General features: G+C 43.5%; 1 protein-coding gene and 1 pseudogene across 1 annotated transcript; one reads left to right on the forward strand and one right to left on the reverse strand.

Moving 5' to 3' along the window:
- Positions 1-1,235: 1,235 nt before the first annotated feature.
- On the reverse strand, positions 1,236-13,464 carry Awat2 (acyl-CoA wax alcohol acyltransferase 2). The gene is made up of 7 exons (XM_003471016.3): positions 13,316-13,464; positions 5,394-5,504; positions 4,809-4,879; positions 4,426-4,630; positions 4,074-4,248; positions 2,242-2,441; positions 1,236-2,021 (listed from the first exon to the last, which is right to left on the reverse strand). The coding sequence occupies exons 1-7, from the start codon at positions 13,398-13,400 to the stop codon at positions 1,867-1,869; spliced, it is 1,002 nt and encodes a 333-aa protein (XP_003471064.1). The 5' UTR covers positions 13,401-13,464; the 3' UTR covers positions 1,236-1,866.
- Positions 2,955-3,098, forward strand: LOC111757168 (small nucleolar RNA SNORA2/SNORA34 family; annotated as a pseudogene).
- Positions 13,465-16,878: the final 3,414 nt, after the last annotated feature.

Raw genomic sequence — 16,878 nt, forward strand, 5'->3', positions numbered from 1 at the left:
GAACACTTTCCATTCTACTGAACTACCCACAACTTTGCCCCATGGAGAAGCTCTATGGAGCTCATTATAAGGAAGAGGATCATGGGAAGATGACCAGAGACAGCTTCAATAGGCATTTCTCACAAAATCCTTTGTCCTCATTGTGTAGGTGGAGAATGTGACACTGTAGCCTAGGACAAATCTACAGTGGCCAGGTATTAATGAACTGGGTATTCACTGTCTCAGAGATACTTAAAATCTCTGAACACAGATCTCTTCATTTTCAAATTGAGATGATATTTTAGCGAGGAGCTGAATTCTGGATTCCTCCAAGCTGTTTTGTTTTCTGAAATATCTGTTATAGATGACAGAGTCTTGAATTATGGATGAGTCCATGTGGTATGTCTCTGCTCCAGGACAAGAGATTGAACCCAGGCTGGTCCTGCAGTCTTAGAGATAGATTTTTTTATAAAAGGAAACCAGTCACAAGAATGCTGGAAACGGTCTACAAACACCTTGGGATATAGCTCAGATCTTCAGCATGCACAAAGCCCTGGGTTCCATACCCAGCACCAGAAAACAAAGACACCTTATGGAAGCTCAGAGAAAATGTAATCTCTGGTTCAAAAAGCCACAGAAAAAGAAAAACTAGAGGTCACACTGTGTAGAGCTCCCATGAGGCTGGCACCTAGGGCAGAAGCAGCATGCCATGTCATGGTAAATATACAGTGCTTTCTAAACCAAACTGATAGATACGGACCAAATGGCATCCACTCAAGAGGGTTGGAACAAAGGGTCCATGGGCCAAATTATGTAACTTGTCATTACCACAACCATTAGGCTGACTCAGCAGTCAGAAGGAGAGGTCTTTATGGCTACTGGATGCCAGGTATCACATTTAACTCTGAGAGGGCAGAGACGGGGCCAGACAAGTACAATCCTTCGTGGAATAAAGACAAGGAAATAAGGCCTGAGTCTGCCCTAGCCCTTAGCTTTATGAGGTGGAAACCTGAGAGTGAACTAAGGGCTAGCAAGAGGGTATGATTGGGGCTGGGGTTTTAGCTCAGCGGCATAAGCGCCTGCCTTGTAAGCAGGCAGTCGTGAGTTCGATTCCCGGTACCGATAAAAAGGAAAAAGACAAAAAAAAAAAAAAAAAAGAGGGTATGATTACTTAAACTTTCAACACAAGATCCTACACTGTAAAATTCCTTTTCAAAACTGAAATGCCATGAAACTTAGGGCATTGTTTGCTCTGGGACAGGAAATGAGTGAAATGGTCAGACGAGAACTTTGTTAGCTCTCTGGTTTATAAAATTCGGACACATTCCAATATCATTTGACCTTTGAAGTAAGCAGGAGAGGGATTATTAGTCCCCTTTGAAAGATGAGGAAACAGGCTCAAAAGTGACTGAAAACCCTCAAAATCACTATGGCTTGAAGGTCATGGACCTTGAACAGCCCACTAGTTCTCAAGGCATCTGATCCTGCAAGAGTCTCTTTGCTAGGAGATGGAAATGTTTGAGAGCAAGAGAAAGGAAGATATGCATGGAGACCCTACAGCCCCTCAAACAGACTAGTTGGAGCACATTTAGTATCAGAAGATGGATATTTTATTCTGCCACCAGTTTTAATTCTGCTTGCTCTCATGTTGGAGCCTTTAGGACTTCTCTCCTAGGACCTCTTGGGTCTGTCTCCCCATCTTCACAAGGAAAAGGCAAAAAGCTAAGAGAAAGAAGTAGAAAAAATGGGTATGAAACCAACCAGATGGACAGCCCCTTTCCATGATGAAAACTGGTCATATTAGGAGTGGGAGCCCAAAGAGAATGTGTCCTGTGTCCACCAGCTCCACATCTCCCAGCAAGGTTGTAAGGTTTCTGAGGATATGTGTCAAATGATCTCCAGATCCTGGGTCTCTGAGATGCCAAACTTGGTCTTATGCTCATCAAACAATTTGCGTAGGGCGTCAATATAAAGTGCATGGTATTTAGCCACATCCTCCTGGCTTGGGTTCTCAATCTTGGGCAGTGGTAGAGGCTCCCCGACTGCCAAGGAAGACAGAGAAGGGAAAAGGAAATGTGTCAGAGTAGCTCACTACTCCAAATGGGCTCCAGGCGTCAAGCCCACCCTCTCCCCACCCTCACCCCAACCTGCCTCTCATCTTAGCCAGCCTCCCTGCCTCTGAGCATAGCCAGAGCTAAGGTTCAGCCTCCAAACAAGACCCTGTATCCCAGACCGACACTGCCCACAGAAGGGCCCACTCACCGACAGTGGTTGTAGGCTGAGCATAGGGCAGAAGGCCCCAGGAGTTCTTGGTGAAGCCACGCCCATAGAAAGCACAAGGGTAGATATGTACTAGACTCTGGAACCACTTCTGGAAGCAGTTGACCAAGCCCCCAGCAGTGAAAATGTGCTGATTGTAGAGTTCTGTCTCCCCAAAAGCATAGGCAGGGATAAGTGCCACCCTGCAAAGGAAAACCATTTCCTTTAATTTCTAGAAAGATGAAGACTGCTGAATGGCAGGCATGTTGTCCACCACTGGGCTCTGGGTCAACCCACAGCCTACCCAGATCCCAGCCTGGCTGTACCTAGGTCCAGGCTGGGCAGGTGGTTTGAGATGGGGGTGGCATAGCCCATGCTGCCTGTGGGGACAAAGCAGTAGTAACCTGAAGGAAGCAAGCTCAGGCATTTCACATGACTTTCTTCCCTTTATGCCCAAATGCTTCACTTGGTTGCCTCTGAACTGGGGTGGTAGCCAGTCCCCTTCTATAGAGGAACTGGCCCAGATCAGAAAGAGAGGACACTGAGGGTTGGCTTTCAACCCATTCATCATGAGCAGAAATGCCTCTAGGGCCTGACCCTGCTTGTGCTCCAACCTAGATATGGCTTTCCTCCTGTTCTTTTTTCTTTGATTTATCTTAAATTGACAAATAACAAGTGTATATGTTTATGATAGATATAGCTCATAAGAAAGGCCCCTGGCCCTGAATCAAGGCCGGCAACTTCCTGCCACTGTTGGTTTCAAGCAAGAGCCTAAAGAAATGTCTTTCTATGGTCTGTTAGCCATTTCAGAACTTAGAACTTGGGCAGTGAAATGGTCAATTTATTAGAAAGAAACAGCTTGAAGCAACACCCCTGCCCATGAACAGCTGTGAGTGTGGCAGGCTGCAGTAGCCCAAGATGGGAGCCACCGGCATTTACTGGGATCAGTGCCATGCTGGGATCTGGAGCCCTGGGAAACCAAGCAACCCCTCCCCCTCAGTGAGCAGCTGTGAGCATGGCAGGCTATGGCAGCCCAGGATGGGAGCCACCAGCATTTACTGGGACCTGCTCCATGCTGGGACCTGGATTGCCAGGAAACCAAGCAACCTCTCTGCCCCGGTGAGTGACTGTGAGCGTGTCAGGCTCTGGTGGCCCAGGACAGGAGCCACCAGCTTTTATTGGGACCCACAACATGCTGGGACCTGGAGCACCAGGAAACAAAGCAACCCCTCCACCCTTGGTGAGCAGCTGTGAGTGTGGCAGGCTCCAGTGGCCCAGGATGGGAGCCACTGGTGTTTACTGGGATCTGTGCCATGCTGGGAGCTGAAGCACTGGGAAACCAAGCAACCTCTCCCCCTGGCCTGTTTTGTTTTATTGAACTTCAATATACATGAAAGTATGGAAAGCTATTTTGAAGAGAATGAGAGGCTCTATGATAGCCATTAGTGACTTCCCTATTGTCTAGTTCTGAAGATCTGAAATACCTTCCTCATTCTGTTTGGTTCAGTTTTATACTATGTTATTTTGTATGAATCCTCTGTATGCAAAGACATGGACAACTATTTGGAAGAAAACAAGAGACAATATGATAGACAATATGAAGATCTCAGGTCGTCTAGCTCTGAAATTTGTATCTCTTACATTGCTTTCTTATGTCCTATTTTGTTGCATTTAACTTTACCCCCTTTAAAGTAAAAATTTAAAAATTAAAAAAAAATGAAAGGATCACATACTTCCTCCTTCTTTAGATACTATTTCTTCAAAACTCCTCCCTCATACAACACTGGGCATTTGGATACTGTACCACCCCTCCTTTTGACCAGAGCTGTCCTTACCCATGCTGGAGGGCCATGCGCACAAAGCCGCTTCGGTTTTTCAAGACCAGGGTAAAAGACCCTGGCAAGCTGTATCTGCACTCTGCCAGGCCACCAACCACCACAACGAGCATATTTCCTTTGCCCTTCTGGGTAAGCAGAAAGTTGATAGAGGATTGGCTCACAGAGCAGATCCCTAGGATGCAGGAAAAGCCAAAATATCATTGTCCAAACTTTCTTCCCTTCATCTTTCCCTCTTCAAGGGAGGGGGAGAGCAAGGAGCCCCTATCAGGGAAGTAGGCCAAGGGCAGCCAGAGGGGTTCACAGAGTAGGCCTTATTCTCACCCATCCCCGCAAGTTTTAGCCAACTCACCTGTAGACATTACATAGTCTCTCAAGAAGGGCACCCAGAAAAAAGCTCCTAGTGTGAGCACATAGGGGGTGATGCCAGGAAAGATCTTGGAGAAGCCTGTGGCTTCAGTAGCAAAATTGCCAAAGAATGAATGAGCCAGCAGCCCATGAGGGTGGCAAGCAAGGATGTAGTTGTGGCTGGGGGAAATATCATGAGTCTTCAATAGCTGTAAAGAAAAGTGGAGTCAAAGGGTGCTATACATAGCCAGGGAAGTGACCACCTCTTTAGGTCAGAAATCTGGAAGGGAAAGGGCTGCTGGGTCCTACCACGGGCCTCTATGACCCAACTGCTGGCACCAGAATCAAGGCTGACCTGGAATCCAGCAGGGGCTCAGAGCTACTCACCTTAATGGGGAAATAATTGCAGTAATGTTTCCACAGTCTCCAGCGCCTCACACAGTTGAATCGGCGGCCACCTGTAAGCAGCACAGTGCAACCCAGCCATGTTCAGCCCCACTATCCTCTGGCAGGCTCTTTCCTGACCTCTTACATAATGATCAACTTGGGCATGTTCAGGCCAATTTGTAACAGGTTAAGCTTCTGCCTCATTAACTGCCCCTCCCCTAGCCTACTCCAGTTTAGATTGGGTGGCCTTTCCAACACCTTATTTATTTACTTTTCAGGGGAGGGGGCTTTTTGAGACAGGGTCTCACTATGCTGTTCAGGCTGGCCTTGAGTTCACTTTGTAGCCCAGGCTAGTCTCGAACTCACAACAATTCTCCTGCCTCAGCCTCCCGAGTGCTGGGATTACAGGCATGTGCCACCATGCCTGGTTTTTCAACACCTTGAAAGGACCATTTCCCTCAGTTTCTCTATCCCAGAGAGGGATAGGCCTAAGGGCTGCCTGGGAATTGGCCAGAGCCTCTCAAAATCAAAGAGAAAAGGGAAGAGAAGGTGACATGTGACAACCCAGCCCAGTAGGGCCCTTACCTTGCTCAGGGGTCTTCCAGTCAAAAGCCAGCCAGATGAAAATGAACACAGTAACAAGCCAGTAGGATGTGAACACCAGTAGGTAGAGGTTGACAAGGATCACCATGTTTACTGGAAGGAACCCAGCCCAGAATGAATGGATTGTGAACAGTCCCTCAAACTGATCCAGTCTTCCTAAGTTCTGCCATTACATGGTCACACATGCTCACACAAGATTACTCTGCTTGCTCTTCTTCACCCCTGACACGTGGTCCACATGCCTACTTCCCAGTCTCCCTCTCTCTGGCCTTGGGACCCTGACTTGGGTCTAGAAGGTAAGGCATTTTCCTCCCCAGCTGTGATTCTCACTATGAGCCCTCCGCCCTAAGAACCTGCCCTAGCAACTTGCTGAGCTTGGAATGAATGCAAGGTGCTTAATGGCATGAAGCCACTGCTGGCCACCAGAGTTCCAGAGTCAGACAGCTTTCTTCCAACTCATGTTCTCCTTTCTGCATCTTCTCTGAAGATCAGCAAAGGAGATACAGAGAAACTGAAGATCCATCTGAGACAAGGTTAGGAGTGTAAAGAAGGCAAGCAAGAAACAAAGGAAAATATAAACTGAACTAGAATAAGATACTGGGCTGCATTAAGCTTAAATAAAATATGAATGCTGCTTGTTAGCATATTAGGGAAGAGTCACTAGAGATGTGTCATGGAGACTGGAGTTTACTTGGAATTATTACCAGACCCAATTTTTAAAGCAGCTATGTATAAGACTGTGTGGGAATTTGAGTCAAAATAAAGGTTAGAGAAGACAAAAACAATTTCTAGTTGAACATACCAGATTGATTGTAAGTTTTTGTCTTAATTTCTTGCTTGAGCTCCATGAAAACTATTACTAAAAATATTTTTAAAAATACAGAACTGTCATCAAATGTGGTGGAGTGTGCCTGTAATCCCAGCATTTGGGAGGCTGAGGCAAGAGAATCACCATGAATTCAAAGCCAGCCTGGAATACCTAATTGAGTTCAAGGCCAGCCTGCACCACCCAGTGAGACCCTGTCTCAAAAACAAAAATGAAAACAACAAAATAAAATATACATTCACAAGGAAAAAGAAAATAAGGTGCCATCAATGGATGTGTAATAGCAAAATATTAATGTTCTCTAAAGAGGGAAAAGTAATCGACTTAGAACAACAACAACAAAAATTGATATCTAGTTGCCTATAAGGATACTTGCCTACAAGAAGCATGCTTGCTTGCCCTGGAAAATCAAGAAAGACTTGGAATGTGCAGACAGCAGGTATCACAAAAGGCAGGGAAAAGGCACAGGCTCAAAAATTGAAGGATTAGCTGAATTTCTGCCAAGGCATTAGAAACCTAGGTTTTCTGTCCTATAAACAACAGGGCAAAGGAATGAGTATTCTCTGAAATAACGAACCAAACAGATTCTAGATTCAACTACAGGTGGTCCTAAACCTATAATAGTTTGCGCTATGGTATTTCAATTTTATGATGGTGCAAAAGTGACATGTATTCAATAGAAATCATACTTCAAATTTTGCATTTGGATCTCTTCCTGGGCTAGCAATATGCAGTACCATCATCTCTCACTTTCTATGAAAAATAAATGAGCAACTTCCATCCTGAGTATAATCAGCTAATATTCTGTAGTGTGCTGTGTTGCTAAGCTGTGATGTTCTGTAGGTTAGATGTATTAAATGCACTTGTTTTTTTTTTGTACCACGGATTGAACTCGCATCCTTGCGCTTACCAGGCAGGCACTTAGGCCACTGAGCTAAATCCCTGGCCCTTAAATGCACTTTCAATTTATGATATTTTCAATTATGATGGAGCTATCAGGATATGACCCCATTATAACTGGAGGAGCTTCTGTAGACATAGCTAAGTATTTGATAGGAAAATTTTAATCAAGTACGAAATACCAACAATCTCAGATATACACAGTCTCAGATAATTGATCACCCTCCTCCCTTTCTCAGAAAACTACTAAAGGATTTGTTTCACCAAAATGAGGTGATAAATTCAGTACAGTGGTGCACATTTCTAATTCCAGCACTAGGGGAAGCTGAGGCAGGAGAATCACAAGTTTAAGCTCATCCCAGAAAACTGTCTCAAAGTAAAAAAAAAACCAAAAGGGACTGGGGATGTAGCTGAGTGGAAAGGCCCTAGGTTCAATCCCCAGTACCACAAAAACAAATAAATAAATGAAGCATAAACCAAGAAAAAAGAAGGCAGAAGGTACAGCAAAAAGGGAAACCAATGAAGGAGGAAATTGAGCATGAGCAAGGTCCCTAGAGCAAAAGAATTTAAGGAACATTAACTCTTGGGAATGTGCAAGTACCAGCCCAACACTTACATATCTCTGAGTCTAAGCACCTTTTTCAATTCTGTACCAAGTTTTCTCAAGTGCCTTGGACGTGACAGATTTGCACGAAGCCAGAATGCATTAGGAAGCTGCTGGGTTCCAGCTGTGATGTCCTCATGGAAATAAGAGTAAGGGGACTTACAGATTCTTGAAGTGTTTGTACACTTGGAAAGATTAATTTGTCTATGTGGATTCTGGGACAAATTAGTGATAATTGCTATCTAATAATAGTAAAAGAAACAAAATGAATCAGTTCTAATAACAGGAAATATAGGTCACTCAATAAAGGAAATTTAATCCTAGTACACTAAATAGCTCAGTTGTGAATAATATTTCCTAGTCAGGCATTTAACTAAAATCTGTCCTATAACAAATTTGGAAGGAGAGGGAAGTTGTATAGATATTGTATAGAGCCAAATTTTCATCTTCCATAAGAAAGTCAGTGGACAATATCTAAAATTGCTGTATCAGAAAATAGTAATATTTAGAAATTCCAAATAGTAAACTTGAGAGATGTGGAAGTAAATATCAGACAAAAAGAACTAACAAAATTCAAAATGACTGACCACCTCTGGGGAAAATAACTAGGACAGAGTAAGAGCAAGCAGTTGTAGGCTCTTGATAAAACTATTGGCTTTGAGAATTAAAGAAAGGCACTACTCTACTTCAGAGGGCACCTGCCACTTCCCTTTAGGCTATGCTCAAGCCTAGTCTTAGGGCGTCCTGAGAGTGTGGGCCTAGGTGGCACACCCTGCCATGGGATGAGTCCTTTGTGTGCAACTTACCATGTGTAACCAAAATCATTGCTAAATTTCACTTCATCTGTAACATGAGAATTGAAATACCAATATCTGCCCTATCTTCTTTAGAGGCTTATTTTGATGACATCCTCTCAAGGCCTTTAGTGTCCAAATGAGTGTCCAAATGTCCACTTCTAGATCAGACAACTGAGGAGAGGCAAAGGTCATTTGCCCCACCTGTCCGAAGTAAGCTGGGAAGGGATGGGACGCCCTGGAACCAACATCTGCCACAAGGGCCCAGAGCTCTTCTTCTTGCCCCATGCTCCCTCTCAGAACACCCCACAGCAAGGCCCTAATTAAGAATACCCTTCCACCAAAAAGAAGACAGCTGGGTACAGTGACTCACTCCTGTAATCCCAGCATTCAGGAGGCTGAGGCAGGAAAACCTCTATGAGTTCAAGGCCAGCCTCAACTGCCCAGTGAGACTCTGTTTCAAAAAAAGAAAGGAATGAAAGAAGAAATAAAAAAAAGAAATGAAACAAAGCGAAAAAATCCTCTGGACCAGGGATGGCTGCACTATGGCAGGAAGATAGCAAGTTCAAGCTTAGCCTGGGCAATTTAACAAAACTATCTCAAAATTTAAAAAAAATAGCTATGGATGTAGCTCAGAACAAAAGACCTGACTTAATTCCCAGAAACAAACAAACAAAATGTGGTCCTCTGGTACAGTTTTTTCTCTGTATTCATGCCCCCTCAGCCTTTATCCTTCTTAGCATTCTCTGCTCCTACCCCACCAGCTCACCCTGTCACCAGAACCTTCAGTCTTTGTTGTTGTTTTTGTTTTTGAGACAGGTCCTTGCTATGCAGCTTAGGATGGCTTTGAACTCATATGTAATCCGGGGTGACCTCTAACCAGTGGCAATCCTCTTGCCTCAGCCTCCTGAGTTCTGGGGCTACAGGCATATACTACCACACCTGGCTGGACCTTCAGTCTTGAGCTCTCTTTTTCTCACTGACATCTGAATATCAAGTAATATTACTTCTCCTCCAATTTCTTGAATCATCTTCTTTTCATCTCCACCATACTGACCTGACCCAAATCATCACCATCTCCCTGACTCCCACCTAGTATTGCCACTTCCCTCCTGTCTTGTTATAATCATTTTGCTCCACTGAGCTATAACAAGCTCAAATGTGAATCTGATGCCATCACCTTGGGCCAGGCCTTGTCCTAGTTTCACATGGTCCTCAGAAAAAAGTTCAAACTCCTTTCCATGGTTTTTAATGCCTTATACAGTCTTTCCCCCACCTTCTTCTTCATTCTTCTTTCTTTCCTCTTTGATTAATTTAATAAGATGTATGAGGGACTGAGGATTTAGCTTAGTAACATAAGCACCAGTCTGGCAAGTGCAAGGTCATGAATTCGATCCCTAGTACCAAAATAATAATAATAATAATATTAATAATATGTATGAGCACCAGTTCTGTGCCTTTCATTTCCATTGTTGCACAACCACTAGCAGCCCCTGCATAGCCCAAGGCTCTCCCCCACTAGGCCTTATCCTGTGCTTCCTACTGTTTGCCCACAATGCCCACTCCTTCTTTACCCTATCTGTCTTTCACGGGACAGCTCAAATCCTACAGAAAAATGGACAAAGGTCAACAATCGGCAGTTAATAGAGAAAAAAATACAAAAAGATATTCAACCTCATTCATAATTAAGGAAGTTCAAAATATGTTTTAATCCTTTTTTTTTTTTTTTTTTTTTTTTTTTTGGTACTGGGGATTGAACTCACAACCTCGCACTTGCCAGGTAGGTGCTTATGCCACTGAGCTAAATCCCCAGCTTTGATTCATTTTTATCACTTCCAGTTATTGCTTTCCTTACCATGCTTTGTTAGCCTGTGAAATTATATTTTTCATCATCATGATTGGTAGTGCCCTCATCAACCTGAAGATTTATTGTCCACTCTGAGCAGAGACTGACAACAACCTGTTGTGGACTTCTAGCATGAATAAGAAACAAGAATTTACTGACTTAAGCCACTTAAATTTCAGGGCTATTGTGTTATTGCAGTATGCCTAAGCTATTCTGGTTAGCACACCCTAAATATACTCACTTACAAAGGAGAGAAACAAGAGGATAAATAATTTGCTACGGATTGCACAGACTTGAACACAGGCAGTCTAGGACTACAGTCTGGGATATTTTCAACATCCATATCATACTGTCCCTTGGATATATATACATACATACATACATATAGATATACATACATACACACACACACACACACACACACACACACACATATATATATATATATATATGTATAGTACCCATGTCCATATACATGTGTATATGTGTATACATGTATATGTATGCATCTGTACTAAATCTGATACCACTCCTGGTTATATGTGCAAAAATAAAACATTAACAGTTGTTATTTCTGAGCAGTGAGATTGGGAATTCAACTGAGGAAGGAGAGATGCTGGGCCTTCATAGGGCCTGGCATGCAGTAGACTTCAAGAAATGATTATTCTCTGATAATTCTTTCATTCTAATGAATGATGTCAGGTCTTAGGCTTTGGGGACTCTGCTGTTATGTGGGAACACAGCTGCAGTGATGAAAAGGGGAAAGTGTGGTAACAAGCCAAATCTGGGGATAGTTCAAAAACTCTAAAAAGACAATACAAGGCTGAGAATGTGTCTCAGTTGTAGAGCTCTAGCCTTCCTACCATGTATAATACCCTGGAATGGTTTCCAGAACTTCAGAAAAAAGAAACAAAAGACAATACAGTTTGGGCATCCTCAATTTGAAAATCCAAAATATTTCACTATCTTAAACGTTTTTAGCCTTGACATGGCACCATAAGTAGAAAATTCCACACCTGACTTCATAAGATAGTCATAAGCAAAATAAAGGTGCACTAGAAATACTGTATAAAATTATCTCCAGACTGTGCATACAAGTTATTGATGAAACATAAATGAATTTCACCTTCAGACTCGGGTCCCACCCACCCCCAAGATATCTTATTAAATCTGTGTAAATACTCTGACTTTCCCGTCGTTCTGAAATATGAAGCACTTCTGCTTCTAAGCATTTCAGATAAAGGTTATGCAACCTGTAGAACAAAACCCAGTATCCTTAAACTTCTGCATCAGAGCGTCACATATAGGCAAGAACTGAATGTGGGTGGCATAAGGCTGTTAATTCAAATTTCTAAGAACTCTGGAATTAATGCCAAAGAATCTTGTTACCCAAGTGGAAGAAGCTACAACCCAGACAAGGAATTTTCTTAATAGGACATTTACCTCCAATTTTTTGAGACCTAACAGCTAGAGGGATGACAATAAGGTTGGTTGCCCCTCCAGCTAAACAGGGAACTCAGCTTTTACTGAGGAGAGTGCTTACCTAAGGTTGTGTAGCAGGGTGGAGAACACAGGGCCAGCTGGGTCCCCTGCCTTCAGTATGAGGCCATGCTGAGCTAGTCTTTTCCACCTTGCTTTCAGGACCTTTGATATATCCAAAAGGCTTGGCTTCCTCATACTCCAGTTTCCACATCCAGCCTCCCTACCAGCATTAAGAGATTAAATACAAGGCACAAGAAAAGGGCTCATAGGCTGGTCTCAGGCTCTTATGAGCTCTACTCCCAGTTGCAGCTCCAACCCCACTTTGAGCTCCTCCATCCTAGCCCTGTAATCTTGGAAAGACCACTTCTATTTCATGGACTTCAGCTCCCTCGTCTGTACAATACAGATTATTAGCCTTAATAAGGTGTTTAGAACAGCACCTGGCATGAACAAAGAGGATAAATAATGTTATTTAATTCTAATGACTATTAGCTATCATTATGTGTGCATAGCCATTAGCATGAATTATTATGCACAAAATAGCTTCTATCCCATAAGATTGGCATAAGCTAAAATGAAATAATAGATGTGAAAATACATGGTACAAAGGTGTTCTTGGTCTCTTTCAGTTTTTCCATTATTCCTAGGTTAATTAATACTGTTCTTTTCAGAATTAGTGGGTACTGGTACCCTACCCATAGCTCTCCATTCTCTGGCCTTTAGCTTGGTGATGAGCTGAGGTAAAGAATGACCACCTTCCCTCTTCACTGGCATGCTTCTGTGCCAGTTCTGAGTTCAGAGGGTCTGCCTACATTCTTGACCCCATGGTAGTTTACAAGGTCCTTTCATTCTATGGCCTTGACTCAGCCAGTACTCACTGGACAGTTGAGATTTTTTTCCAGACCCCCTCCCACAGTGATGGCTTGTTTCAGCATCTGCAACACAATAGCCAGCGATTTAAGTAACTTCCACAAAGTTTATAGTAGAAGTATTGGTGAAATGGATGAAAGGTTGACTTCCTCTGGCTGACAGGTTCCCAGAATCTCCCTGTGCTACCATGTCAAGTCTCTGTTGCTGATGTTTTGCTTGAATCCTTGTGGATTCAAGCCAAACCCTTCTTTTTGGTCACTCTCAGCAGAACCGCTCCCCATCATTCCAAAACATGCCTTCCACAGCCTGGCATAGATCGTACCCCTCTGCCACAGGCACACACACACACACACACATGCAAGTACATGCCCTTTGAATAGGCACATACCCATACGAAGGCACACATGCTCACATAGTTACTCATAGATCTCACAAATACCATGCTCAGGCGGGTCAGACCACAGGCCAGAGTGGCCAATTGTTCTGGTTTGCCTGGGACAATCCCACTTTCAGCATTGAAATCCTTCTATCTCAAGCAAACCTGGATAGTTTGTCACTCTTTACCAAAGCCCGAAGACTCACCGATAAGGAAGACACTAAAGGTCCACTGGAAAATAGCAAAGACCTCCAGTGCAGTCTTCAGATCCTTTCTGGAGGGCAAAAACATTATTCCAGGACTCTAGCGGTTCCAGGTAAGTGCTGTTTGGCTAGCCAGCCCTTACTGCTCAGGGGCCTTGGATGTTTGCTCTTTTCATGCTTTCTTCTCCAGCAGCTGCCCACTCTCCACCCTTGCCCTATAACACCCCTCCACAGAATTGAATTGCAACACCACATATCACCTCTGCTTTTCCATTTCTTTCCAACTGTCTTCCCACCTGTACTTACTTGAATGTGGCCTGGGCTGAGATTGTGACACTTGCTTACGTATCTGGATGAAGCCCAAGAGAAGGAAGGAAGTGGGTGGGAGTGGAGCTCTTGAGAGGCCTCCAAGGTCAGTCTGGAGTGAGGGAGTTATGGGTAGGAAGGAGCCCAGGGTTCAGAGAGTACACAGCCCTTGCATCTCTGTTTTTGTTTCTGTGTCCTCTTAATGACTGGAGGGCTGAAGAGAGGAAGTCACAGCCCAGGACTTTGGCCTTTTGATCAGACTGGAAAACAATACTCACAGTGAAAAGACATCACACATATCTCTGTGATGTCTTCTTGCTGTTCATGGTAGTTCATAGTAAATACTGAACACATTTTATTTATGAAAAATATTGACAAATTTTAGCATATATTTTATGATTCTGTGTGCATGAGGTTCTAGATTGGCCAAACCATAGTGGAAAAATTTGAGGCAAACACTAGGAAGGTCTTGATGGAAGTTTTGAGAGTGACAGTAATTTTCTTTATCTTGATAGAACTTTGAATTACACAGGCAAAACTCATTTGTCTTGTTGAATTTACACGTAAGACTTGTGCTTTTCACTGATGTCAGTTTTACCTTGAAAATAAATATTATACTCTCGTTAATGCTGAAGTGCTTAGAGGTAAAGGGTTCTGATGCCTACAGTTTACCCTGAAAGGCATACAAAATGTACTGATGAATAAACGGATGTGTTGATGGATAAATGTTATAAATCAGATACATCAAAATAGCATCTGTACAATAAGTGGTTTGCTGTAGTGTTGCTGCACATTCGAAGGATCATCAGTGGCATCCAAGAACAAGGCAAACAAGCTTTATTAGCCATATGACACTACCAGACACAGAGTTCAGACACTCAACCTGGGACAGGGTGGTCACACATTATATGGGGACTGATTTCCGGGTTTGGGAGTGGCCTGAACATTTCCTTATTTGGTCTGAACCTTGCTGACGTGAGCAGGAATTAGGTTCACTCTTAGTCAGAAAAGGCATTTTTGGAATGAGGTCATTTAGTAAAAGTATTCTTCCCCAGTATTTGAGTGCCTCAGCAAAACGGAAGTTGGGAGGAGAAGGCAGGAAAAGGGCTCCGGAGCTAAAATGGCATCTTATCTAATACTATTTACTCCAGTACTGTTAGGGCTGACGCCGCAGGGAAAGAGACCCCAAGGACTCAACTCTTGGTGAGGAAAAAAAAGTTTATTTCCATGCGCATGGGGTCCTCCAGGCAAACGAGTGCGGAGGGCCCCGAGGGGAATTTGTGCAAGGTTTTTAAGGGCACAAGCGGGAAGCAAGCAGGTTTATAAAAGCAGATCGCATTGGTTAATTTTGAACGGCGCAGGACTTGGCAGATGCTGATTCGAGGGGTCTGGGGCTGAGTAACCATGGAGACTGAGGGTCCTGGTCTGATCTCAGAGTGCCAGGTACAACTCGGTCTCGTTTGAACAGCACATTCCTTTACTTATCTTTACCTTTACAGAGGACAGAACATCTTGTGGTTAATGACTAGCAGATGCATTCCTTCCTGTCCTGCTCCGATATCTCAAGGAGGAATTAGGGAGTGAAACATTTCTTACAGCTCTGTTCTATAGCTCGGGGGGGTTACATTACAAACGGGGAGTCGATTCTCTCATTCTCCCCTTTTTCTTGTGGATGACTTTGAATCTTAAAGGTCCTGTATGGGTAAGGGATCATATTGTTGACGTAGCACCATAACTTTTACCTGAGAAATCTGGGCCCTCACAAACCGGGTTACTCGGTTAATGAGGCAAGGGGCTATAGCCATGACTATAATGAATCCAGCCAGGGGTCCCAATAAAGGGAGGATATAGGGCAGAATTGATTCCCGGAAAGAGAACACTTTGGCTTCACTTGAAGGGGGCTCTCATACAAAGATCTTTAACAATTGGTTTTTTTTTGCTTACAGGGGGACCAAAGCCGCCGTGTAAGGTCGGCATCAATGTTATTAAAATGAAAACAAGCAAGCTAAAACGGTTCATGACCAGCATAATCTAACTATGCTTTAGTCAATTTTTAACTTTAAGGGTTACCAGTCTGTTGTGTAGTCCACTGAGTATGTCCCTTGTTGTCTGCTGTTTCCAGTGGCTTTACATGAGTGTAGTGAATCCACGCAGTTTTTTCTGCTACCTTGATGGCAGTGGGGGTACTGAGCACCACGGTGAAAGGTCTTTCCCAGTGGGGTTCGAAGGAGTCATGGTGATGACATCGAACCAAGACTGGAGTCCTTGAGGCCTTGGTCTCTGAAGGCAGGTCCAAGTGTTTTTGTCTAAACAGCTGGTGGATCCAGGCCAACACAGGTTGGAGTGTCTGTAGGGACTTAAGATCTTGATTAGTAATTTTAGCTAATTTGTCTTCTGACAATCTTGGAACCAATGGCGGGGGCCTCCCAAACATGGCTTTAAAGGGGGAAATTTTAGAAACATATGGGGTATATCTAGCTCTTAACAGTGCAAAGGGAAGAAGGCTCATCCAATTATCGCCAGTTTTTGAAAACAGCTTAGCTAAAATGTCCTTGAGACTTTGGTTTATATGTTCTATTTGCCCTGAGCTTTGTAGCTGATAGGCACAGTGGAGTTTTAATTAATTCTTAATGCCTGGGCTAACTTTTGGGTGACTCGGGCTATGAAAGCCAGGCCATTATCGGACCCCATTGATAGTGGGAGCCCAAATCAAGGTATGATCTCATGCAATAGCCTTTTAATTACCACTAAGGCTAACTCAGACTTAGTAGGGAAAGCCTCTACCCAGCCAGTAAAACTGTTTATTAATACCAAGAGATAGCGGTGTCCCTGTAAATTAAGTTTTACCATGTCCATGAAGTCTTCTTTTTAATGTTCTCCTGGAACAATTTCTTGATGTCGGGTGGTCTCCAGCACAGAGCTCTTGGCTGAGTTGACTAACAAGCACTGTGGGCATCTAGAGCTCGAAGAGGTGGTCAGTTTGCAGAGTTTTGGAATAAAATACTGAGTTCTGGACAAATCCACAAGTTTAGTTTTTTTTCTAAACAAGTAGTCTGGCGAGCCCGGTATAACAGCTCCTGCCCTAGTGTCTCCAGTAACCGTACTTGTATATCAGGTAACTGGTATTAGCCCCTTGGGGTGGGAGACTTTATTCCAAGTTGAGATGCCAACTGTAGGTCTTTCTTTGTGTAGACTGGTTCTGACAAGGTCAGAGGACTAGTATCAGAGCAGTTACTTTCTTGGTTGACCCCTCTGATGTG

Source organism: Cavia porcellus, unplaced genomic scaffold (assembly GCF_034190915.1).
Source record: "Cavia porcellus strain 051 isolate PalLab524CR breed Dunkin Hartley unplaced genomic scaffold, mCavPor4.1 scaffold_3, whole genome shotgun sequence".
Classification (NCBI taxonomy): Eukaryota; Metazoa; Chordata; class Mammalia; order Rodentia; family Caviidae; genus Cavia; species Cavia porcellus.